Genomic DNA, 26,814 nt, shown 5'->3' with positions numbered 1-26,814 from the left:
TTTTTCTATTCTGCAGTAATGACGAATGATTTTTGAAAAATTTTCTCTTCTTTTTCTCGTGACACCCTCGTGGAAAAAAACCCTAACTTGAGTGTCAATTTCCCGTAAGAAAAAAGTTAGGGGTACGAATTTACATCCAAGTTGGATTTTTTTGTTTTTCCATGAGGGCAAAAGTCGTTCGAGATTTGATAAAAATTTTATAGCGAATCACATACACCTGACAATTATAATGAATTACGATTTATTCGAACCTCTGCGTCAAGTTTTGAATAAATAATTTTAACCTTTGGAAATCCTGGGCAAAATTCTTTCAACAATCAATTTACGTCGACTTGAATTGTAGTTTCACGGGTTTTAAACGGTGTAACACCGATGTGTCTTGATTCGTATGAAAAACTCGCCGCGATGCGAACGGAACAACACTAAAATACTTTCATTAACGAGCTGTTTTCTCCATGAACGATCACGAATTTTCCAATATCCTATAATAACGATATAATCGAGCCTGCTACAGGTATGGAATACACACGTGAAATCCACAGGTCCGAAGAACAAGAAACGGACCGTTCCATTTTCGTCCGTTTGACTAAATCGGACAACACCTTCCTAGATTTTCCATTAAAAATTAGCCCCTTAACAATCGTTGGGAAAAATCCAAAGCAATCCAAGGGAACAAATGTGTTTCGGTAATTTTCCAGTTCTCTGCCGAGCATGAAGACGAGAAAACATCTCCGGCAAGCCGCGCACAACGTACCCAGATTGTTACACATATATGCATAAATGAATCCAAGATCCAAGGGATAAGCGTATAATAGGATGTGATATAAGGTAGTCATAACATTACGGTATGAAAGAATCGCCACCTTGAGCGTCAAAGGCTTCTTCTTACAATGATGTACGTACGTACTTGTACGCGAGGTTACAGGTCCCCCATACGCCTGTAACGCGAAATGATCGAGGAACGATAAGAGGAAGACATTGTTCGAAAAAAAGAAACGAACGAACTGGGACGTCGTAGATTTGACGAGGCCCTTTTGTAAGGATTTTTCATTGTCGTACGAACCGACACGTGGTATAATAAATAATATCTCCTAAAAGGGATCAGCGTACGCACACACGCGTGTACACAACGTACATACGTGTACCTATTTGCGCAAAGCGTTTTTTTCAGTTACGTCGTCGATACGTTCAATCGAATCTTTGCAAAGATCTCGCGCCCGTTTTCAATACCTCACCTACCGTACAAATAATACTTACAAACACGGGCGAAGGAAATCCTGTAAATTTCCATTTTCGGTACAATGGCGTAAAGAAAAAAAAAAAAAAAAAAAAACAGGCGGCCTCACAAATAATACCCTATGACGTTTTGTTTACCCCTTAAAACTTTACGCTGTACGCGTCACGTGTACGACGGTATAATCGTACGTTTACTTTACGCGTGGTTACTTTTTTCTTTTTTTTTTTTTTTCATCTTCGTTTAAACGGAGAATCAAATACGGCCGCGCGTACAATTTTTGATGTTGATTTTTTTGATTAAAAAAATAAAATAAAAACAAATATGCCACTTGCGGCATTTTTTTAATACTACTCCGGAATCCGTCTTCTCTGGAGGTTTTTTTTTTTTTTTTTTTTTTTTTTTTTTTTTTACTTCCCGCTACCATTTTCTTCTCACCTTACTACGAATGTTGTAACACGAGTCGAAAATAATTCCTCCGCAAAAATGTCTTTATCCTTATATGCGAAAGTTACAACCTACGATTCGATAATTTCGATTACACTTTTTTTTTTTTTTTCTCATTTGCTTCTTCTCACGATTTCTATACACAATTATAAGAGTTTGTTTTACGTTTACCCCGCTCACTTCCTGATTCCTCAACGTCACGTGACTTTTCATCGTTGCTAAACGTGGATTTTTTATATCAGATCGGTTAGCTATTGTCACATGAGAAACGCGTTTCTTACTCAGAGATTATCACTTGATAAGAACAATTATGAATCATTTATATTCGTCGTTACGTATCCTCGGGGATATAATTAAATACGATAGTTACAAAAAAAGTGGGATAACGATGCAGTCGTTGAGAGAATTTTTGTGTGATTAATACGGTGTGATAATGAGAATGTTGGAAACATACGGGATTAACCTTAAATAGCATTTGCAACACGTAAAAGAACCACGGGAAAATTCGTAATGTTGAAATGATTTAATAACGAGATAGAAAAACCCACGTACATCATTTCCTACAGCTTTTAGCAGCTGAAATGATTCTGCAGTCTGAAATAAATTAATTTCTTACATAAAACGACCGGATGAAAACATACAAAATTACTCTGATAATCAGATCAGGAGTAAAACTTTCTCGCTCATTCAGATCTCGCTACTACTTTGCATAAATCATGCTGTTCAGGTTTACTCTGTGTTATTTAATCTTGAGGTCTAACACAGTTCCGTTCATTCAAGGTTCGTGAGGATGAATTGACGTTAAAGCCTTGTTTAACTAAAAAAGTAGAGTAAACCTCAGAAACTGATTTTGCGTCGCAATTAGCGAAAAAGGATCGACGATAGCGCAAAATGGTTGGGCGTGCCTCGTTTTTCGTAATTCGAACAATATTCAAACAGTTTTTTTTTAACGATACCGGTTTTACTGAATTTTTCTAGTTACTGTTGCAAATGAAATTTTTCTCAGTGTTCCAATTAGCAACATCAATGATTAATTATACAAGGGAGAAGCCGTACCAGAATTGATGCTAATCACGAAGTATTTTTCATGCAGGCGTCAGACGCTAACTATATACATTATACATAGACCTTAAATTATTATTTAACGATAAATAATTTTTGTTTTTTAATGTGTAAAATACCGCTGTGATATCGTGATATTTCCAAATTAATCTGCAAGCGATAATCAGCTCGTTATATTAAATTATCCAATTACATTTTACGTAACTTGATGTCGATTACGGATAGCATCACATAAACGTCTAACTTAGATTTCGTATATTTGAAAAATATTTTAAAACCGTCGTAAAATAATTTACCACTCGCAGTCAGATTTTTTTTTTTGGTGTTATCAAAATTGAATCAGTTGACTGGAATTTGATCAGGTATATAATATAATCATAAATATATTATATGTAATTACATTTCGTGTCTCACCAACTAAATTTTTCATCGTTTTACAGACATGGAATCATATTTTTCTATCCGATTTGGACTTTTACGTTACAAAAATTACTTTATACGCTTTTCAACGATATTTTCAATAGATATATAATATATAATACTTGATTTAACTCTCAGTTTAATTATTTCTGCGTTATATGAAAATTCATTCTGTCGACTGATGACAGAGAGAGAGAGAGACAAAAAATTTATACATTTACATCGATGTATTATTCAGTTAATAACTATCGTTCTTGCTGTTGTTACAATTACTTTCTCCTAATTTTCTTCCATTACCACAAAGCTCACTGTAATATCAGTTTCTCATAAATCATCGGAGAATCTCGCGAAGTCGACTCCGTCATTTCTATGCATACCTATGACCTATATATATCTATCTACCTATATATATATATAAAACACGATGCAGGCGGTGAAAGTATAATCTTCCATCTGGTGGTGTTTTTTCCTCAATTTTTTTTCCTTTTTTCCGCCCTCCTTTCTCACCTTGTGATATGTCACGTATCGGTATAACATCATGCGTATTATATCTATCTATCGCCACGTTAATTTCGCTAAATCTATTCTAAAACCGCACAGATCCACGTGTCGGGATAATATTACGTAAGATGACCCGAGTCGCTAATGGCATATATATATATATATATATATAGACATATAACATATGATAACGTACCTAAATAAAACGAAAAACAAAGGAGTAAATAAAAAAGATTAGTGCGAAAAATGGAGTGCAAAAGAAATCGAAGATAAATAGATTGTATTTTTAAGTTAAATACTGTGTAAAAATAGTGAATGAAAATAGTGCAGCATACGGAACTGCGAATTAATTAATACGCTGCTTGTGATATCGACGTATGTAATCCGGTAGGAAGGTTGTAATCTGGTTGCTGACCTCTGTTGTAATATTTCGAATGTCTAGATGAATGTATCCTTGAATTATCGTGCCGATGTTGTAGACGTAATATGCATACAAGCGGATATTTTATTGTATAGCCGATGAAACAATTACCGTTCAACTATGTCGTACCTTGATATTTCTTTGCACGCGTACGAATACATACAGCATACATATGTAACAAATACAGCGACGATGCACGTAATAGAAAAATTCTAATAATGCCGGGAATGCGGCTTCAACCAGACTCGTGCATCTCTAAATGTTTTTCAAATGTTAATTTATTCTACGTTCTATGGATAATTTTTATCGGCATCGATCATATACATTTCTTTCAAATGTCACGATACGGAAAAATATTATACCGCGGTGTAATGAAATCGGGGATTAAATCGAAGTGCTGGTAATGAATTTGATACAGCTTATTGTGAAATTTCATCCTTTTAACTCGAAACGGCTAATGCAGCGGTAATTTAAGACAAAGTAGAGTTGTTCATATGGAGTTTTCTTACATGATTCAGGTTCCATTGCTGAACTCGATTCCCGCGGCAAGTTTAACGAATTTTGTATTTATTCTATTTGATAACTACTCTTTGTTTTTACTATTACCTTTACCTGTTTTAATAATTTCTTTTATTTATTTTTTAATGATTTATCTCTTTTTTTTTTTACTCGCTACGTAGTCCTTACAGGATTGCAATGCCCTAGGACTTGTAATAAAACCGCTTCTCTCTCTCTCTCTCTCTCTCTCTCTCTCTCTCTCTCTCTCTTTCATGGAATAAATTTCCGTAATTTACATACATTTTCCCTTTTTCCTTGCGGTTTGATTACCTAACTTACGTGTCGCGTGATCATTGATCTGTTTCTTTGTACATTGTGGTAATTGCGCGAATCCACATCCGTGTCGTAAATATATAGCGATGAAAATAACGTATGTTCATGATCTACGTACATACAACGGGTAATTGTAACTTACACTTCGCTAATATATGGTAGAATTCAGTGTCGGAGCAAAATCACGAGGTTCAAGTTAACAGAGTTATTGTAACGAAATATCGAAAAAAATCACTGTTTTCTTATTTTGACATTGATCATGAAGTAACCGGGATTGCAAAATATGAGAATATTTCGTTTTATCACGCTTTACTGTGTCTCAAACAGTCCCAATATTGTAAAATAAGGGTTTTTCCACAGCATGAATCGTTACTAACTTCAATTTGATATGAATTCCTAACCGTGAATAATTATTTCTGTCGGAGAATTATGTTTACTTCGTGATCGTCATGCATACTTGTCGTATCTAGTGACGACATTTCGTATTAAGTCGATTTTTTCCAATTATCTGTTTGCGTGCAGAGAACCAATTTAAGGCGTGCAATTTTTAGGTTAGAAAAGTGGTTCTTACCTTGGCTGTAGTAGAAGATTGGAAAACTTCCTGTGCGCGAACGATATTGCTGATTTGCATCTGAGTAAGCTTTTCGTTGCCGACGACATGTCGAACGAGTAAATCGGATGAAAAGTAAGAGTAAAAAAAAAAAAGGCTTTTATTCTCTCCCGGAAGTTCACAGTCTTCGGGCTGGCTGGCCTGTTGTTCTCAAATTGTAGAATTTCTACCTGCCCTCGTCTAGAACCGGACTGGCTATCAAGTGGCACCGTTCGAGTGACAAATTTTCACCGATCGTGAATATCAAATGATATCCCTGCAAACGTTTCTAGTTTTTAACCTTAAGATAAGTTGGGTGCAATATTTTTCAGCTGCGTGTAGAGGTAAACCATTAAAAACGTTTGCCAGAGCCGCCGCCGATAAGCCGTATAGAATAATTTACCGCCATCTGGTGGCAGAAAAGTATAAGACTGCCTAACCGGCCATATGCGAAGATAAAATTCATTTTTCGCATAAATTTCACTTCGAACCAGCTTCGAGTAACGAAATAAAAATCCAAAAACTTGCACGAGATTTTTCGTATCTCTATAAAGGCGTAATTGATTACCTAAAACGATCAGTTGATAGACCAGCGCGACGCCATATTGTTTTGCAATCACGCCCACGTTTCGAATCGGAAGAAGCAAAGGAGTTGTAAATTCAAAACACGAGAAGAAAGAAAGAACGAAATAAAAAAAAAAAAAGAAAAGAAAAAAAAAAACAGACCGACAAGAGTTTAAACGTGCACCGTGTTGCGCAAAAGTAGGTAGGTAAGGTATATTATAGCGAGCCAACGAAACTGGGTCGTAATTCATTGCCTCCTTCATAACGTCTCTCTGTATAAGTAACATCCCATTATGTACCTCCATTATAGGTATAAGGTTATACACGTAATACGTACACAACTGGACTACAATACATAAGGAGAATCGTGTATATAATCGCACGTGCATGACCGATAAGTTTCGCGTATTGGTCGGTGACGCAATTTCTCGTCGCATTTTTGGTACGTGCTCTATGACGTCATGGACCACACGACGGTTACGTTACGAAATCTAGGGTAAAATTTTTGGCCCTGAATAACGATATTGTGTGCGTTCGGAAATTAGCTTCCAGTTATGACGAAAATCTTTCATCTCTTTTGCGTTACCGGGTTTCAAACTAGCTCTGTCATTGTCCTAGGGAACTTTTAACGCTGCTTTTTGACTATTTTTTCTAATAAAGGCCGTGTTCGAAAATTGACTGACAGTACTGTCAGCAATCTTTTATCTCATTTGCGCTGCCGAGTTCATGGACAGCTCTGTCTCTGTCCTAGGGAATTTTCAGTACTGGCAGTCAATTTACGAACACGGCCAAAATGTTACAACTCTTATACGAAACTTCCATCCTGTTAAAAAATTGAACGATATTATCGTGCAGACGTTTCATGTATTTATAATTATTTGACACAAGGTGTGAAGAGGGGTAAGAAAAGAAAAAAAGAAAGATTCAAACATTGAACGACAAAAAAAAAAACTCGTGTGATATTTTCATCATCGTCACAAACGAGTGACAGAGAATAATATTTATACATGATTTTAAAAATACCGCAGCAGTTCGCAATGCTTTTTGTTAAGCGTATCATTGTTGGCAGAAGAACACCTCGCGAAGCTGTACCAGCATTTATAATCGTTATTATTATATGTAAACCTGTATTGTGTACAACTGTATAACTTTTGAAGAATTCGTACGGCGAAAAATTACGGTTAACTGCTATAACTGGTTGTACAATATTACAAAATGACTACTTGTTTGGTTTTGTTTTTTTTTTTTTTTTTTTGTGTGTTAGCTTTTTTCGCGAAACAAAGTTGTAAAATAAAATTGTAAGTAATTAACGATCAAGTTCGACCAATTGGACAAACAAATAGAAAAATTTACATTCTGCGTGAAATTTTTTAATACAAACTATGACGAACTCGAAATATTCAAGTAATAAATAAATATGTATAATGAACTTGTAAGCCGTATAATTTTTCCCAGGACGGTTTCTTTCTGTCGCTGACATCAATTTTATATATTAGGTATGCTGAGTAGTGCTGCTACGGTATATTTAAAGCAAATATTTTTCGATTGTATTTGGCTTTTGCCAATATGTAATAAAGGTGCCGAACAATTAGATCAATATTTTCACCAAAGAACACCAAAATTTTAAGTACACGTGTGCTGAATGCAGAAATTTTTGAACATAATAATATGTTGATTTGTTTATATACTGCTAGCTGTTCCAAAAAAGTGGATTCTTTGCGATAATTGCATCTTAGTTTTTTTCAAAAATTTAAATACACCTTTAAGTACACGTGTTAAATTCACTTGGCTTTCAAAACGTAGAATTATCTTCTTTTTCAAAGAAATAAAAATCTTAACGAGCGCCTGGTTGAAAATGAAACAAATGATCAACATGAAATTGAGATTTACTCAACACAACAGAGTCATTTTAATAATAAATGGAAATTTATTCATTCCTTACAAACATGATCGTCAACAAATTACCAACAGTTTAGAAAATCGCGAATAATCACGAGAAGAGATCTGAAAAATACAACATTTTCAAGAAATAATTACGAGAGGAATATTTCAGAAATGCGTTTATTAACAATTGATTTAAAGTCACGGGTGGTTGATTTGTTTTGTTAACTACAATTTCGTATCTCGACAGGATATCAAATTTGATACAAGACTTTCGAAATAGATTTCGATTCGAAACAAATAAAGAAAAAATAATACATTTTCAACAGAAAGTTAGAAAGAGTAACTTATTCTGAACTCGATATTATACCTTGTGTCTTGTACGTACAAAAACAATACCGTTCGGACTTACAATTTTACTGTGAAATACCCGGATCGTATTTTGAAATATTTCATAAAGCCATCTTCGTAACTGCAGAGTTTATTTTAATTGATTTCATACCGTAATATCGTAATCACAAGACCTTGTAATATTCTCTCAAAGCGAAATAAAAATAAAAACAAACCTTGCTGAGGAAATAAGAAAACAGACCTAAACCAGTTTTTCAACATGCTTAGTAAACGGATAGATAAATATAAGTATAAATATAAATGACAACCATACTGGGTTTTTATATACTGATCAATTATTTTCAAGAATTGAGCCAACCTATTCCAATATTTCTATATAATATACAAGGTGGGCCGAAAAAACGGTCCCGATCTGAAACGTGAAGAAAATCCAAACGTGTCGGCCGATTATTAAAAACGTTTTCTAAATTAGAAGTGCGAATCTTTCATTTCACGTTTGAAAATCCGAAAAATCTTTATCCCTTGTTGAGATTCATACTCCTGAAAAACGGGTATTGATAAAGTCGCTAAAAGACAGGATAAAATTGATATTATAGAATATTGAACTTTTTAAACGCGATATGAAAGATTCAGTCCTCTAGTTCGAAGCAAAATAAAGTTTTCGCAAATCAGTCAACACGTTCGGATTTTATTCACGTTTCAAATCAGCCCCGTTTTTTTTTTTTTTTTTTTGTCCCACCCTGTATAACTCGACAAAATATTACCACGACCATTTAAAAAGTCTTTCGGTTGTATACCGGAATCACAATGCACGCGAACTTCCACTTGCTATGCAAAGCGAGGCTATTGGCCTGATGAATCAGTCAAATAGTACCAAATAAAAAAACCACAATGGTTTTTTGTAACCTACGAATCAGCGATCAAAACAACGACGGTATTGCACGAAGTATAGTTGAAAAAAAAAAAAAAAAGAAACACTTCGATTCAAGTGTTTGTCAGTTGATTTGAATAAATTTTTTTGAATAAAATACGCTTTACACAACTAGCATGGAAATATTTGTTGAAAAATAAGAAAACACTCGTACATCGCCGTAAAAGGCAAAGTTAAATAAACAACAATCCTCCAAACGAATAAATATCTCCTCTCTGTATGCAAACGAACTTACATTTTATCCATACTTAATTGATTCTGTTTTTTTTTTTTTCTATTTTGCTCGGAGAAAAATAACCGAAAATCAAAATATTTGAAAATAACTTTGCATACGCTGTTGAAAATTAATGACACGTGACGTAATTGCGTGAAAATGTTAAAATCTTATACGTATGGTGAAATTTTTCCCTATTAAAAATGATACAATTCATACGCCAATTAATTTTATAATTTTACTGTAAAATCAACAGATTTCACGAATATTAGACTTGTAATATCATCGTTACTGGCTAACGATAATAATCGCGATTTGTACCGATTCTCCGGTTCATTTTTCACCTCCAACAACTCGTGAATCAGCATATTTTATCGCACGTTACATACTAAAAAAAACGTTACGGCAAATTATCGCAGGTTAAAAATATATCAAGTAATTATTACGTCTATAGACGCACGCACTTTTTATCGTATAACCCCAGCTGACTTTGTTTTTTTCCCTTCTTTTTTTCTTGCCATTTTAAGAACGAGATGTGAATGATTTATTGAACATCGTTCAACATCGATTAATACAAGCCTTTGAAAGATTCCTGATGTTATTGTATAATCTGAAATATCGATGCATAACTTTACTTTTTCTCTTGACGTGTCGATTTTCCGTTTTACTTATTTATTTATTTTTTTATAATTAATTCTGATATCAGACAGTCGAAAATTCACAAAACGTACGAGATTTATATCGTTGTTAATGAATTTTTCCCAAGTTTTATACTTTGTTGTAAAGAAAGAGAGTGGGGGGCAAAGAAGTAGCGAAACGACGAGTATAATAAAATTTCATTTGCATGGAAATAATAACAATATCCTGGAAAATTTTCAAACCACTGTGAATACCATTTGATTAATGTTCGAACCTTAGACCTTCATCTGCAGAAATTACATGCATAATATACAAGACTATGCGGCGCTAAATCTTATAAGGCTAATAAATCTTTTTCAAATCGCAAAATTTGGTAAAAATTTTAAAGCTTGAGTTAATTCTCCATTTGATGTAAGGGTTTAAAAGTCGCGAAATGCAACTTTAGGAAACTGTATAAATTTAATGCACGTCATTTTCCTTTGCTCTCTTGTACACAATATTCAAATACTTTCTATGGATTTGTACGGTGAGAAAATACAAGTATTCCTAATTATTGAGAATTATTGGCGCACGTCAAAATGATGGCATGTAACTGAAATTTCAATATTTGAATATTATAAGTTATTCTCATGACGCGTCCGATTGGCAACGGATTTGTAAACAAGTTACGCTGTAGTTGAATAATAATTACATTGACCCCATAACGCTGTTGATATTCAAAAATAATATTTTCCAAAATCAAGAAGAAATCAAATACACATTATAATTTATAACTATATTTACTAGGGTGTTTCAGAAAAAAATAATTTGCGATTTTCCACCATACAGAATGTACGGGATCTTTTTTTTTTTTTTTTTCGACCTAATCAAAGTTTTTTTCACATCTAAGAACAAAGTCGAGAAAGAACGCAACGGAAGAAAATAAATACTCGTCACCGATCAGTGACTCAAGTCTACGTGTTTCAAGTCACGTTTAACAAACTAACGAGAGGTTAATTAATAATCAAGTCGTGGTACAGGAGCTTAATTAGTGAGAATTATCCAACGTGACTTTCCCGGATCCTGGTCTGCTGTTGTGTAAATAAATAATTGTGGAATACCTTTAACGGTAACGACTACTGGAGAAATATAAACAATACTACAGCAAAAACCACTTCGCGTTCATCAGACAATTGTTTCCGGGAGTTGATTCACATTCCCGATCACGCCATGCGACTATTTAATAATTAATTATCCCTTGTTTCAGGCAAAGTCAATCGATTCGTCGATAATTGTTTATCGATAAAATTCCCGATGCAGAGCATTCGTTTAATCGTACATATCTTCTTTTGTCACGACACTCTTACTCAACACTTACAATTACAATTGCTATCCGCTTTTCGGTGAAAAGATTGATTTTTCTTCTTTTTTTTTTTTGGTCTCACAATAAAACACAACACAGTCAAAATATTGAACCAACCGAGAAGCATGAAAAAAAAGAATGTTGAAAATAGATTCAGGAATATCGTGTCAACTTTTAACACTTTATCTCATATTCGCAAACGTTCGGAAGGTAAAATTTGAAAAACAAGTATCAGACGTCGCAAATACGACACATAAGTTGACAATCACTTATAACCCGTGTATGCAAATGAAACAGTATTTTTTTTTTTTTGGCAAGACCAACATCACATTCGCAACGAATTTTAAAGTTACATAATGTCAGTAGCTGCGATGTATTAGAAGGAAAACAATTTTAAAAAAAGAAATGGAAAACGTTAATTATTTTTTCCACACACGTGAAACCGTCTGTTCGTGACAGTGAAAAAAACAACAGTTCATCGTCGCGCAACAAACGAGTAATTTTCATTTTTTTTCAAAAAAAGAAATCGCCTGTCGGTATTAAATAATGTCCTCAGCTCGTGCCAGAAACCGCGCAATGTTTTGTAGATCATTTGCCGCTGCTAACGATCGGAATGAAATCATTTCGATGGGTAAACAGAAAAAGTTGGGTCAAACAACAACGAGCCGAACGGTTGTCCCACAAATTTAAGTCTATGCAAACAACAGGTTGATACACTACGGTATCGAGGATGTTAATGAGTTTTGCAACTTATTCGGAATTAATCATGGCCGACAAAATATACCGTTTGTTGCTCTTATCCTTAACGTATAAACGCGGTATACGTATAACTGTCCATACTTGTTATAAAACACACGTCCTCGATTACTGAAATCTGGAAAGTGTCAGCTTTAACTTTACCGTCGCGTAATGAGTAGGTAATGTATTTAAGCAAAGTACATTCATGAGAATGAAAGAAAGATGACGATGACGACGGTGACGCAGGTGACGGAGAAGGCTGAGTTATCAAGGTCTGGCGTAGGTGTAATAACGAACATTCGACTCTGTAATAAGGTTCGACGATAACTTTGTAAAGCACACCTTGAAGGATGCGATTACGGGACAAGTGCTCGCTGCACGACTTCCAACGGTTACAAATCGACAAAAACCAACCACCAAACGTTCAGAACCGATTAATCAACCGATCAAGCTGTAGTAATATGTATTAACAGTGCCATTTCGATGGTGTCGTGATAAAGATATTAGGTGTACTTGATGACAAACGAACCTGATTGAACAGCCGAGTAGGCACATCAATCAGTGAATATCGACGAAAGGTCGGATATTTACGTGGTACCATAAACGTGACTTTTAGACGCCGTCGTCACGATCGATGTTTTCTTCTTCCTCCTCTCTTCTCGACGTCGGGTGTTGAATTTTGACATACATCGCGGCGTCAAGTGTCACGATTGCTAAATCGACGTGTTCTAGGATCATCTTTTAAAGACCCTTTTAATTCCGATCCCAACAGCGACGCAACAACGAGGAAAATAAAAGTGCTTTTACCTGACTAAGTAAAGGAGCAGCGCCTTGGGCGGTACGTATTCTCCGGACGATCCGTATTCTCCCATCTCGATGCTTCTCGCAGCCAACCGCCTCTTGGCAGCCGGCGATGTCATGAGCGAAGCTCTGGCCAAAGTCTCGGCGAGAGCCAAAGACTCGCGAATCTTTGCCAAGTTCGGTGCCACTTGGCGTGTTTCTTCCGTGGCCATGGTCAATTTGGTTTCCATTTAACGGCTGCAGTTGTCTTTTTAACTCTCGAGGCAATATTCCGGTGATAAAATGATACCCTGCGCGGAGCTTTCACTCGTTTCGGTGCTTTTGTTCACCACGCGTTGATCGTTTCACCGCGAACGACGTTATTAGCCACCGTAAAAGCTCAGTTCCGGTCTCTTGAGTAATTTCGTACCGATTACTGATCGCGATGCTGTTGCTGCTGCTGCTGCTGCTGCTGCTGCTGCTGTTGGTGGTGGTGGTGGTGGTCGGTCGGAGATTCAGGATCGACTGACTATCTCGGCAGGTTCTCCGGACGGAAATAGCGCCGTGAAGATAAAGGCACGTCAGCGATTGCTCCAGGCCATCCGGTATTATGCCGGCGGTCACTCTCTTCAACTTTATACGCTCGCTCGCCTCTCCATGATCGGCAACGACCCGGCGTGTCTCGTTTTACTCGGGAGTAACGAGTCGAACCGATCGGTTCTCCCCACGCCGGATTTTCGTACGCCGAAAACGCGAGTAATTAACGACGAGAATAACGATGATAATCAACAGACGAAGAATAAGAGTAAGAAGAAGAACAAGAAAAAGAGGATCGTTATTTTGCTCGCCGGAATCCGGTTGCAGATCCAACGCTCAACTGAAGGCAAGCCGAATCCTCGGGACCGTGTTTATACTCGAAATGTGGATAATCTAATTAGCGTGTAGTCCAATTTACACCGACCCGGAGGTGATAAATTATCGTCGTTTTTCGTCGTTTATTATAAATTTTCATTCACAGGTTTGCGCATCGTTTTAATCGGCGATCAAGCACCGTTATTTTTTACTAATCGACAAGCAGAGAATAATATTTTGGTATACCTTGTCTAGGCTTTTTTTCTTATTCCTTCCTTGTTCAAATTATTATTCACGCCTACGGAACGGCGATTAATTGACGATCGATCATATTTACCCTCCCATTATTATCCAACTGTCTGTAAATTACAACCGCATTACGGTACGAACGGGGATAATTAAATGGTAATTCTCTATTTAACGCGTTTGTTTATCCACATGTATAATAAACCGCGTGCCTCGTCGTCTCGAATATTATTGAACATCAGCTCGGTAATTGCGACTCGGCTTTATGCGCACAATCGGATCGTATTTACGATGTCGTGACGACAGACGAATCAAATCAGCGTTAACCGCGATGTTTGGCGTGTAATTACGGTCGAAAAAAGCACCGCGCACCTCTCAATTATAACTCGAGAATTTTTCCAACAATCCTCTTTTCGCCAACGCGAAAAAACCCTTTTACCATGCTAACGGCTGTTTCAAACATACAGATTTCAATTTTTTTACTTCAAGACGTACCTCAATTGAAACTCAAAAATCAAATAAATGTCAAGTTAACAAGGTAATTGTTAAACTTTTTTCACTCATCGCTCGACCAATCGACGAGCGATCATACAATGCGTATCGTTGAAACAGGTACATGTATAAACGTGACAAAACAGCAAAACAAACCAAGCAAACAATGTCTAATTGTAAATCCGAATTATTTACACACACGCGTGCGCAATTCACATGTAAACAAAATATGGCATATATACATATAGGTTTAAATGCGACGCCACATTATTTATACTGTACGCCAAACGATACGCAGCTAACAAGGTGTCGACTTGAAAAAAAAAAGACTCTCAATGGTGGGAGTAAGATTTTTTAATTTCAAATGGCTAAACGACAATGAATTGATGTTGGGTGCTTTATTAAACGAAAAATTTGATCGCGCGATGCAATAACGAGAAAATCTACCTGTCATTGACCAATATGATCGTGGAATAAATGGTTGCATATGTTAAACAATATTTTCTTGCAAGTCAAAAAATATTTAAACTTTTTTCAAAACGATGCCGAAACTGGTAGAATTTTTCCTGGCAACCGCAAGAAATGTGATTTTTTATACAATACCAACACTGCGACTCGAGTGTCCGTGTATTTGGTATTAAATTGCAGAATATCCTCAGGCGTCGCGACGCCCTTCCGACAACTTCCGTCCGACGTACAGTTGCCTTCAAAAGTGATTAGGACTACGTTCTTTTATTGTCTTTTTTCCACCATTGTGTGTATATATGCGTGAATGCACACAACTTTTGTCGCTTTTCATTATGCTCGATTAAACAAGGTCAGTTATTATTAGTTGGTACAGGCACGTTATGCATACAATAAACCCATGCTGTACACACATGTCTGTTTGCAGATGCTGGCAAGAATACAGGGCGTTCCAGGCCATGACCTCTGCTATTTTTAACCTCGTATTAGTTTGTTAGTACATAATTCCAGGGCGTTACATACCAGACACGGTTTCTAAATGTTCGGAATATAAAAAGGTGACCTTTTCACGGTACATAATCGTTCGAATTACCTTTATTAACCCTTTGAGTCAGACGTTATTTTGCCGATCGTTTATCAACTTTTATAACAAGATAGTATTGCGTGGTCTTTCATGCTTACTGATTACGAATCTGAAATCAGATTTCAAATGTTCAAAATGGCGTATCCAATACGGCGGACAAAAATTTCAAACTCGATCGAACACGGTCAAGAAAATCTACGCAGGGATTTTCAGGGTCGCTGGTTGGATTCGCCGTATTGTATTTTCAAAATCTGATTTCAGATCCGTAATTATCGGCCCCGAAAATCCGTGGACAGAGTTTTGTACTCCGGATTCGATTGGATTTAAAATTTTCGTCCGGCATATTGGATCCGGCATTTTGAAGTTTTTAAATCCGACTTCAGAAATTACACGCATGTAGAACATCAACGTCCATCCGTTAGAGATCGTCTAGACTGTTCGTATAAAGTGAATTACTTTTTCACCTCGCTTATGCTTGCCCTTGACTTTGGTCTGCACTTGAGAGGATGAACCAAGACGTGACAGAGGTATCTAGTACCATATTGCAGAATCCAGCCTGATGAAAGGCACGTATGGCTCATTCGTGCGTATATATACTGCGGATGAAACTCATGCGATTTCGGATTTGTCGAAATGTTACAGTGTCATTGTGGTGACAAACGATTTCGCGTCTCTTCTTTTATTCTTATCATTTATCATCGGAGCAACCGCATTGTACAAACAACAATTTTTCACTTCGTCTCAAGCAATGCAGAAGCTTATCCGTTTCACGCGTGGTGAAATTTCATTCGCTATAGACGGTGAGAAATAAACAAATCGACTTATCGTCGTTTGATTCTAATCGGTAAATAATCTCACTTATTCGCAGAGTTTGATGAAATAAACTTTTAGATAAGGCACGGTATCCACGTAAGCTGTGTATAATTTTATTTCGAATAATAAATATGATCGTTTGCTTCAACTCGCGATTTAAAGAAGCGATACATATAAACATATTGATACAATCATATTCAATTATATTTTTAGACTGAAGAAAAACTGATAAACAAAACAAATGGAAAAACGAATAAGGCAATTTGCTTAGTTTACCATATAACGACGTTTATGCGTTGATACGTGCACACGAAGTCGATAAAATTACATGAAATTATCGCCACGTAAGAAGTTTTCATTATACCTTTAGCGCGGAATATATCATCCGAAGTAACCTGCATACATGCATTCAGACACGTTCACCGGAGAAAAAAACGTTGAAAAATAACAAATCTGACCTTAGGCAACAATTTGTTTTCCCCTCCTGCGGAGTGTAGGAAAAAGTATGAATGTTAATTTAAACATTTTTATGATACTGAAAATTTCAAGTGATTCGCTAGAAAAAATGTTTAAAAATAAATAAATAACGTGAATTCGACGGATGCGCTTTGCGTTAAACTTTGACTTATAATAAAATGGGTAAGATACTTTCTGAGAATATTTTTGAACTTTTTAGATCTGTGATGGTAACACATTTAGAGACATGATTTTTACGTTTCTGGTTAGCGAGTGTGTGATAAATATTTGAAATGAAATTGACTGAACTTTGTTTAATCAGCGTGCAATTCTATACGCGAAATATTGAATCCAATTTATATCCGTAATGTCTGGAAAAAAATCTCATCGTTTTTATACAGTACATTATTTCTAAGAATCCGTAATCTATTTAAAAAAAAAAATAAAAAATAAAAATAAAATGAATTGAGAAAATAACTGATAACTCGACCGCAAAAATGAATGAAGAAATAAAAATCGAAATGGGTATTTGGCCGGAATTTTTCGTAACAAAATTTGAAGTAATGCAGATCGGAAACTACGCATTTTTAAAAGGAACAAAATAATAATAGGTGAAAGAGACGTGAAGAGGAAATAATCGTACCTATTTTTTTTTTTTTTTCACGTATTGTTAGATATCGTATATATTTATAAACTCGCTGCGGGCTATTCGTTCTTCGAACTATGATCCCATGATGATCCCATGCTCACAGCCTCCGGGCAGGAGGAGTATCGCGTTATAATGGAAATTATTTGCCAACAAGCAGCTCGTTTGTGTCCAATCGCACCTGCGCAAACACGCTGATTTTTTTTTTGTCGTTGATAATGTTGTATAATTTCATGGTGAAATGTTTGAAAAACAAAATATGTTAATTTTTGAACGCGCGTTCAACGTTTCGATGGTACATCGATTGAAAATATTTCACACTCGCATTGCATCGTTGACTCGATACGTGATGCGTGACAATTTGTTTCAGGAATAAGAAAAAAAAATTGTCAAAAAATCGACACTTTTGTTCTTCCCCGCCGATTTATACACGTCGAATAAAATATGATTGAAATTAATTTTAAGACGAAGAACAAAAATTGCATAAAATATTATTTCCTCTCATTTTCTCCATCCAATCAGTCTATCCAATGAAGACCCGTTAATTTTAACAGTCGACCAAATATTCTTGAAATATTATTTAATTACATGCATCGGTTTTTGACTCATGAAATTTTTTTTAAAACCTTTTTTTTTCAATGTATCTTCTGACAACAGCGGGTCAAAATTACCATTATGTGTCAACTTGACGTAATTCACGTTCACGGAATATTGTACTCGGCGTAACGAGAAAATGACGCGTGATTCACCACCTCCGAGATTAAAAGTAATTTTTTGTTAAATTAAAAGTTGACTGTAAATTTTACGACTACAGTGAAATCAATCAATGCTTCAAACTCTTCGTCCAAGCATGCGGGACGAGCTGATAATTAAAAAGTCGCAAAAAGGAACCACTCAGTTAATTTCTAATCTCCATCAATAGATCCATCAACATGTGCGAATGAAACTCTTACTCGCGTCATTTATTGGTGCAGTTTGTTGGTAAAGCACGTTATTTGCAAATTCAACCGATCGTAAGACCGCGCGAAACTTTCTCAATTTCTTTATTTCTATCAAGACTAAATTTGCGGTTTCAAGTTATAAACCAATGGAGATTCGATGACTAATTCTGGTAAATTCTGCATTCGTTAAAGGATGAGCATCGTGTATGAGTCTGCAAAAAATTTTTACGGTTAAAATTCCGCGTAGGCTTGTTGCGCGATTTTCTTGAAACTCGAAAACGTGTAAAAATTGCAGAAAAAATTGTATGATACACCGACGGATATCGCGTTGAATTTTAGTTTCATTTTTTTATACGATATTACCTGAAACCGTTTTTTACAACTACGTCACCAATTTTTGCGAAACTTCGAGTGTAACGTGATGAGCAAACGTCTCGTAATTCATACGGCTATCAATTATGCACCCGGCTCAAAGTCCCATGTTAATAGAAATCGATGCTAATTCGCGGCTAGATGTATCAGTGGCTGTAATACAACCTGCAATAGCCATGAATATGAGACAATTTGATAATCTTTTACAGTTAAAAGTCAATTTATTACATTCGTAAGTAATGGTGTTTCTCTTAATAATCCAGTGAAAAAAGAACAGGCTAAAAATACGAACAAAAGTTACGATATTGATTATTCAATTCGAACCTCTTGAAAATGATAGGAAAAAATTAGTAAATCTGTTCGATTTCACGCTGCGATGAGTCATTTTTTATCCACAAGATTATTCTCTACAATTCAACCGTGGAAAATTCTATTCGTTTTTTTTTTCTTCTTCTTCTTTCATTCATCATATCAGTATCCTGGGATATTTCATTTTTCAAAATTGCACCGCTATTGATTTTGATGAACAAATGTAAATACTGAATTGACTTTTGAGGGAAGGGGAAAAGAAATTTGTTCGGTGAATTTGCGAAAACCGGTTTTCCAAACAAAATTAACCATCGTGTAGTGAAATCGAATAAGATTTTTCAGCGTTATTAAATAGTTTTGAATAAAAAAATCTATATCAAAGCTCTAGCTTACAACTGAAGTCTATTTTAGTTTCTTTTTTTTTTACACTTCTAGGACAAACACGGAAGTTTACGGATGTAGCAATTTGATAAACACTCAAGGTGCGATTATTTTGGAATAAATGATCTAAAAACCTGTGGCTTTTTAACCGTACAACCTCCTTGAGAGGCGATAAAAAGGAAATTTCTTTCAACCAAAGAATACTGAAGTAACTTCTAACTTTTAAGTAAGGTTAAAAAATATTATCAGGACTATAGACGAATCCCAGCGATGAAGAAACTGGCCAATGGCAAACATGTTTATTAACATTCGCTCGGGTATTGTAAACTGATTTAAAAAAAGAAATCAAATAAATTTTGTCGATTATTCGACAAAAACAGCATTGAAAAGAAGATGAAAAAAAAGAAGACAATTGATCGATGGATTTCGCTGCAAAATAAACGTAAAATGCAAATTGAGCATATAAAACGTACAAATCGTTTTTGCGGTATCATGCTACATTTGACAAATGAAACTATGAAGTATGAAAATGTATGAAGTTGAAGAGAGAGAGAGGGGGGGGGGGGGGGGAGAAAAAATGAAATAAAATATAATGAAATACACGTATCCTTACGTATAAATGTATAACCTTACACGCGCTTGAAATATAAAAATTACACGTGGTCGTAATAAATCATAAACATCAAATCAAGCAGTGGAATTAAACAGCTGAGAAACTGAACAAGATTCACGCCAACGGGTGAAAAAAACTACGAGTATCGAAAATCTAGCACGATATGTTTCTTTATACACTTTACGCGTATATCTCTATTATACGTACATTACACATGCACGGTGTTATCAACACTTACATAATTGCGTTAATTATGAAATTAATTTAATCTCATTTACAGATTAATCCAAAGTCTACATTTTTCCCCCACATTATGCGTCATCTGTGTGAGAATTCACTCGTTAGTTAACTCAGAAGTTACGATCAGATGTATTTGTGAAACTTATCGTGGTAGTTTTATAATCTTGGATCCGATCGGTGTAATTTTTATGGCAAAATAATGTTTAGAAAATAAAAAAAAAAATAAAAACCGCTGCAGTGAATGAAATTTTATACAGTAGCAATAACGTGGATGTTTTCGCTTTGAATTTTTTTATGCGTACTGCGAATGAAAATTTTCTGTTCAATCCGATGACTAATAAAAGAAATGACAATAAGAAAACCAGTTGAACAAGTTCGCGACTTTTGTATCGTAAAGTTGCGATGCATGCGTCTGAAAAGCAATGAACTTCGAGAGAACGAGTAACTGCAAAATTCATTTAATTTACTGTAACGGATGTTCAAAAAAACATGAAAAAAATCGTACGGACCAACTTATCTCGATCAGTTCATATTCCCCCCTGTAGATGGAAAAAAATTTGAATAAGGAAAAAAATTGCCAGCGATCTAATCAACGAAAATATCAAGTGTGGGGATGTTGTTTTAACCCAATTCGATTCCCTCGACTTTGGCTGCGCCCTCTAAACCGTTATTGTAAACTTTTGATCTATCTTTACTTTTCTCTCTATAAATATAACCGTACGACCAGTTTATCGTTATTAAAATATTGCATAGTCGAATCTTGTGTATGGTATAAAAATATCCGATCTTCCGGTCAATTTTCAATTCATAATTAAACATAAAGACTTAGTTGGGTTTCGCTTCCATAATCCTCCCACAATACACGTGGCCGTGGTCTGATTTAAAAAATCTAGCTCAAGCCATCTGTGAACCAGTACGGTATTTATTTATTTACTTTTTGTTTTTTTTTTACGATGCACGACGATGTAGGTCGCATATAGTATATATTATTTTGTTCCCATACCCCGGTACCTCGCCATTATAGTCCGTACAACAATATCGCAGCACCGACACTCGGCATATCATTAATAATTATTATGCAGCCTCTTATAGACGTTACATATTCATATTTACAATACATATAACGCGATATCCCATTGTGCAATGCGTCTGACATGACGTCTGGAGAAGCGAAGGGTGCCCTTTTTTTCATCATCGATTCTCTCGACTCGCTGCGGAATGACTGCGCATTATATGCACACATGCGTGTGTATATATATATATATATATATATATATGTGTAATCCCTGCATAAATAAAAGCAAGTTTTCACAAGGTATACGAGTGCAGTAATTTATTTCGACAGAACATTGCAATATCTCTCAAGACGGATAGTGACGTTGAAATTTCCGCGTTTCAAATCTAATTATCTCACGTTGTTATACCGGGAGAATCTCTTGAAAGTTGAAAATCAACCGCGCATGCGCCAAATAATTCAATCTCATTGGTCGGCGAAATCTTCCCGCGGCGATATTCTTGTCTGCGATGCAGGCGGGCCAACCTACGCAAAATGTATGCGTTTGAATTTTCAAAGAGCGTAAGCGTTAAATACCGACCGTTCTTCGAAGAATCGACTTTCCGACCCGATAACAAATGCTTCCCAAACCTTTCCGAGTCGCTGCCTCAATTATTTGAGATTCTAACCTCGAAAACTCGTATCAACCACATCGCTGGCAGAAACAGTTTGACAGCTGAAACTCGGGTTGGCCAGCCTGCGCGAATAGCCGATAAAACTCGCTCATGCGCGGTTGATTTTCAACTTTCAAGAGATCGTCCCGGTATACAGCGAGTGTTTTTAATAATATGCGACCGCAACGAAACTATCGCCGCACGTTTGACGTAGGTGAAAAATACATAGGCCTGATGCTATTAGCACCCAAATGGAAATGAATGAATAACAAAATGCCAATGAGCTACAGATGCATCATTAAACAGCAATCGAGTCTAGCAGATCGGTAGTAAGCGTATATAGAAGGATATGCGTATTTACGCACTTGCAACGATTTGGCCGATTATAATTACGCGTTGTTCGCATTTTCGAAGGGCACGTATATGCAGCATTTAATGCGACAGGATCCGGATTTTTTACTAGGTGTTGATTTTTAGGTATGCACGTGTATAGACGATATCCTTACATATTACGTAACATTATCCTTCGGCTGAATTTTAATCTTCATTTATACGTATGATAATTACAAATTTGAGTCTGATCATCTGCGAAGGCATGACAGACGAACACGAACATCGGCAGCGGCAATGGCAATGGCAAAATACGAATTGTATAATAGCTGATTACAGTACATGTACGTAAGTTAAATATAAACCAAAACAATTACGAAGAATATTGGTTCAACGGTTTCAGAAGATTATTTACACGGTACAACGAGAAAAACGTTCAAATTAAGCACCGCGCATTAATCTTGTAACATGCGATTTAATAAAAAATAGTCATATCCTTTTAGTGCTCGTAATTATGTTTGCAAAAGATTTGCATCATCCGCACTCTTCTACATTGTCTTAAAGAAGTAAAATAAAAATATAAATAAAATAAAGACGAGCGCTAACAAGTTGGCAATAAAACTAGGCACGTAATGTTAGTCAATAATAGAATATTAAAGCTGTTTGGGATTTCCCCACTAAAACCGCAGACTAATTTTACAGCAATTATCAACCTTGAAGCAAGAAGCCTTCACTTCACTTTTTGGTTCAAACTATTTCCCCTGTTAACCCTGCGGGTAATAATCATAACAATAATAATTAAAAAAAAAAAAAAAAAAATACACATAAAGTGATACGAACATTATTTAAACCGCATCGTAATTATAACTCACGACTAGCTTTGAAACCGTTGAACGCGTGTAACGAAACTGTTTCGTAGCGTGTCAAAGTCAAGTCGTAAACTACCGCGTTAAAAAAAAAAAAAAAAAAAAAAAAAAACTCTCCTTATCATTTTTGGTAAAAAATCGAGCGGTTGAGATTTCTTTTTCAAACGAATGAGAATTTGATAAATTCCCTACGAGTTACCGAAACGACGACGTGGCTTTTTAAAACCTCCGTCCGATTCGCGCTGAGGAGAAAATCAAGCAATATTTCAGATGCGCTCACCATGTCAAAGTCCCTCAATATATATACGCTGCTCACAAAACCTTGCTCTAGATTCTTCAACCTTCCTCCGAGGTTATAAATGGATTTTGCTGCTCTCGCAGAGCAACTAACGCAAGTAAGTATCGAACACTCGACGCGTTTAAACAAATATGTAAACAGGGTCAGGTGTTAACGTTATGCAAATTATATATTCTATCGAATGAAAATTTCTAGGGTCAAATAGGCACTTTGTCAGCTTTGGATTTCGATCGCGATTCAATATCGGATTTAAAGAAGGGCCTCTGCTCTTATAACAACGGTTCGTCCGCCAGCTAGAAACAGACCATGTCGTAGTTCACGCGTCACTTTAGTCATACTGAAAGTATATACGATCTGCAGCACGGACTCTTCGCTGGGCATCGACTCTCCTCACGTTATCAATTCTTAGATACGAAACGAATTCCTCTGGCATTCATCGACATTTTGCATTATATGTAACACGACTTGTACGCGCTCTTTATAAATATAACAATTATGGTAAGAGAAAAAAAAAAAAAAAAAGGAGCAACACACCTTCAAAATTCGAAACACCAATCGATATCGGAACGTAAGTATGAATTATTCAATCTTACGATTAGTCAAGCTTACATGCATGCTAAATGCTTGTTATTTCCTGCATAATTTCTTTATATTTATGATTGTCTTTAGGTTTATGATTGTAATGATCAAGCGATGATTCGCTAGATGTAATGATATATTTGATAAGTGATAGGAAATTTTATCGTCAACTGTAGCTTTAAAGCTACGGAAAAGTATAATGCAATGAAACGATAGCGGTGACTAAGGTTTATACATGTAAAGTACGTCTCGTTACTTGAAGTTTTTTTAATTTTGTCTCTAATCCCACATATTTATGGTGTTTAAACTAGGTAAATTTGAAATCCTAAATTATTGAGCTGGACTTTGCTCATACATCGTTATTATGAATACAGTCAGTGACATTAAATTTCCTGTTGATGAAAGAATCTTAGCAATAAGTAAAGAAATGGTATGTAAAGAAAGTAAAATCATGTAACAAATTTTCAAACAATTGCAAAATTATATGCTTATAATCAATTGTCAAAAATATGATCACACGGCATTGTATAATGGTGCAAAAACAAGCCGTCTAACTTTTTATTCGTTCTTCCCGATGTAGTTACTTCTGTTAATTAAAGGTCAATTAACGACTATAAACTATATGCTTGCTCTAGTTTTGTTTGGCGTAAAATATGAGGCTTAATAATCGCGTGCATTCGATCAATGATAGGCATATTAAGCCTTTGAGTCACAATGATAAGTATTCTTACCACCAATTTTACATCCATTTTTTGTATATTTAGAGAACTTTTCAACATGATTCTTTGCGCTTTTTTTTTATATCTGCTAATATAGTAATGGGTTTTCAATACTCGAGAGTATTATTTCGGTATACATATACTAAATTGTTATTGTTAGAAGCAAATTGATTGAGAAAAATCGTGAAAATTGAAGGAATAATTAATAAATCGTGAGTTTTTAGGGTCGCTGATTACAAATCTGGGATTGGATTTTGAAAATTCAAGATGGCGGATCCAATATGAAAAAAGAAAAAAAAAACTGCTGTCTCAGCGAGAAGATCCGTTTTATCTCGTAATATGTAGATCGAGACGTCACACAGACTGTTGGGGGGTCCAGACGTGTCGAACGGAGACGGAAGCAAAGACCTTTGACCCTTCGCCTTAGCGTGTGTTATTTCTATAGTTTATCAACGAGCACGATTCCTGCGGGTGTCACTAATCGTGATTGTTTCGGTTCAAGGGTCGCCAATTGGCGCACAATTTCCAGATCGGTTAATAATTATCTCTGCAGCGATACGCAAAAGTTATACACAGGAAGGTAAGTGTAACAATTTAATATATGCTCGCACATGTCTGTAATAACGCGTATCTAATATCTTCGGACATAATTACGTATGATTTGTTGACAGTCTCGTATTTTAAAACTTGATTAAAATTCCGCGTCCATCGAAATAAGACTTTACCCGGATTTTGATTCATACCTTTTTGCACCGACTACTTTGGCTCTTGATAATTATTTAATATTTACACTCCGGTGAAGATCTTTTCCCTAAAATCATGAACGGCGAATGTTAGTCGGTTAAATTTGTTTTTTTAAATAGATAATGAAAAAACAGTGACAACGTGAGAACATTCGAATAAATTTGAACAAGCCTGCGCGCACTTCGAATTATCCCGAGGCTTCTTTTCTGACGTCCGATATTGCACGTACCCGGCTATACTTGAGCTAATAATTAGTATATTGCTCGTTTCCTACTTCTTTAGTTTTAACGATCCGATACGGGATGCGGAGTATTCATTCGTCGCAACTTTTTTCAATTTGGAACGTCGATTCACGTGTTAAACAGAAATACGAAGAAAATTCATACGACCGGGAATAAAAATCTAGGTAACCCCGTTGCGGAGAGACAAGTACATATTTGTAGAGCCTCGGAACTGGTTTCGAAAACATGATAGATTTAAAATCACGCCGACGAAATAAATACACGCGTGCATTGCGTGCATTATCTTATTTACAATTGATCGCCAACAAACTATGAACAATATATAATACTTTCGGACCAAGGTTTTTCGTTATTGCGTAACTAGAGCGTTGGGCCATGTTATAAAATTGATCTTAATGGTTTAAATATTTGGTAATAATACACGGGTCAATGAACAAGTGAGAATTAGGAAAAAAAAGATACATCGATGATTAGGCCAACCAGGAAAAAAACAAAGAAAAGAAAAGAAAAAACAACACACATTCCGGACCAAAGGTTGTTGCCTGTTTACCGTACGAATAACGAATACCATATGCCACGTGTCAAGTAAATTATATAATGTTCCATAATAAACTACGTTATCTCGAGGCAAAAGAACTGGAAGATTCTACACGGTAATTAATCCAAAATTTGAATGATCGATAAAGGCAGTTGAAAAAATAAAAGAAAAACTACCGGTTACCATAAACTCTGGATTACAATTTATACATACGTTATATGTATTACTAATTTACAAGAACTTAATACACGAATTATTGTCCAAAGATTATTTCCAGCGGGAGGCAATTACAATCTATCATTTTTGTTTCTTTTTCCTTTGACTAACATTACGAGCATTAATATCTATTTATAAACGTATTGTCTAAATTGGATAAAGTGATTGGGTTTATACGCATGATCTAAGATTGATTGACGAAGTGATTTTTTTTGTTTTTTTTTCTATAACATTCTGGTACATTCAAAAAGCGTCATAAT

The 26,814-nt window shown here is 35.6% G+C and overlaps 1 protein-coding gene across 2 annotated transcripts in view; it reads right to left on the bottom strand.

Annotated features, from left to right (window-relative positions):
• Positions 1 to 13,623, bottom strand: part of LOC124211984 (nocturnin) — a 30,294-nt gene extending 16,671 nt beyond the window's left edge. Inside the window, exon 1 of one of the 2 annotated variants that reach the window (XM_046611621.2) lies at positions 12,973 to 13,623. In XM_046611621.2, coding sequence (XP_046467577.1) covers positions 12,973 to 13,196 — 224 coding nt within the window. In that variant the 5' untranslated portion in view covers positions 13,197 to 13,623. Of the gene's footprint in view, positions 1 to 5,487; positions 5,847 to 12,972 lie in introns of those variants that run through there. The other variant, XM_046611623.2, reaches the window with a different exon arrangement.
• Positions 13,624 to 26,814: the final 13,191 nt, after the last annotated feature.

The sequence above is a fragment of the Neodiprion pinetum genome, chromosome 2 (genome assembly GCF_021155775.2).
Source record: "Neodiprion pinetum isolate iyNeoPine1 chromosome 2, iyNeoPine1.2, whole genome shotgun sequence".
Taxonomy (NCBI): domain Eukaryota; kingdom Metazoa; phylum Arthropoda; class Insecta; order Hymenoptera; family Diprionidae; genus Neodiprion; species Neodiprion pinetum.
This window is presented reverse-complemented; position numbering and strand designations above follow the sequence as displayed.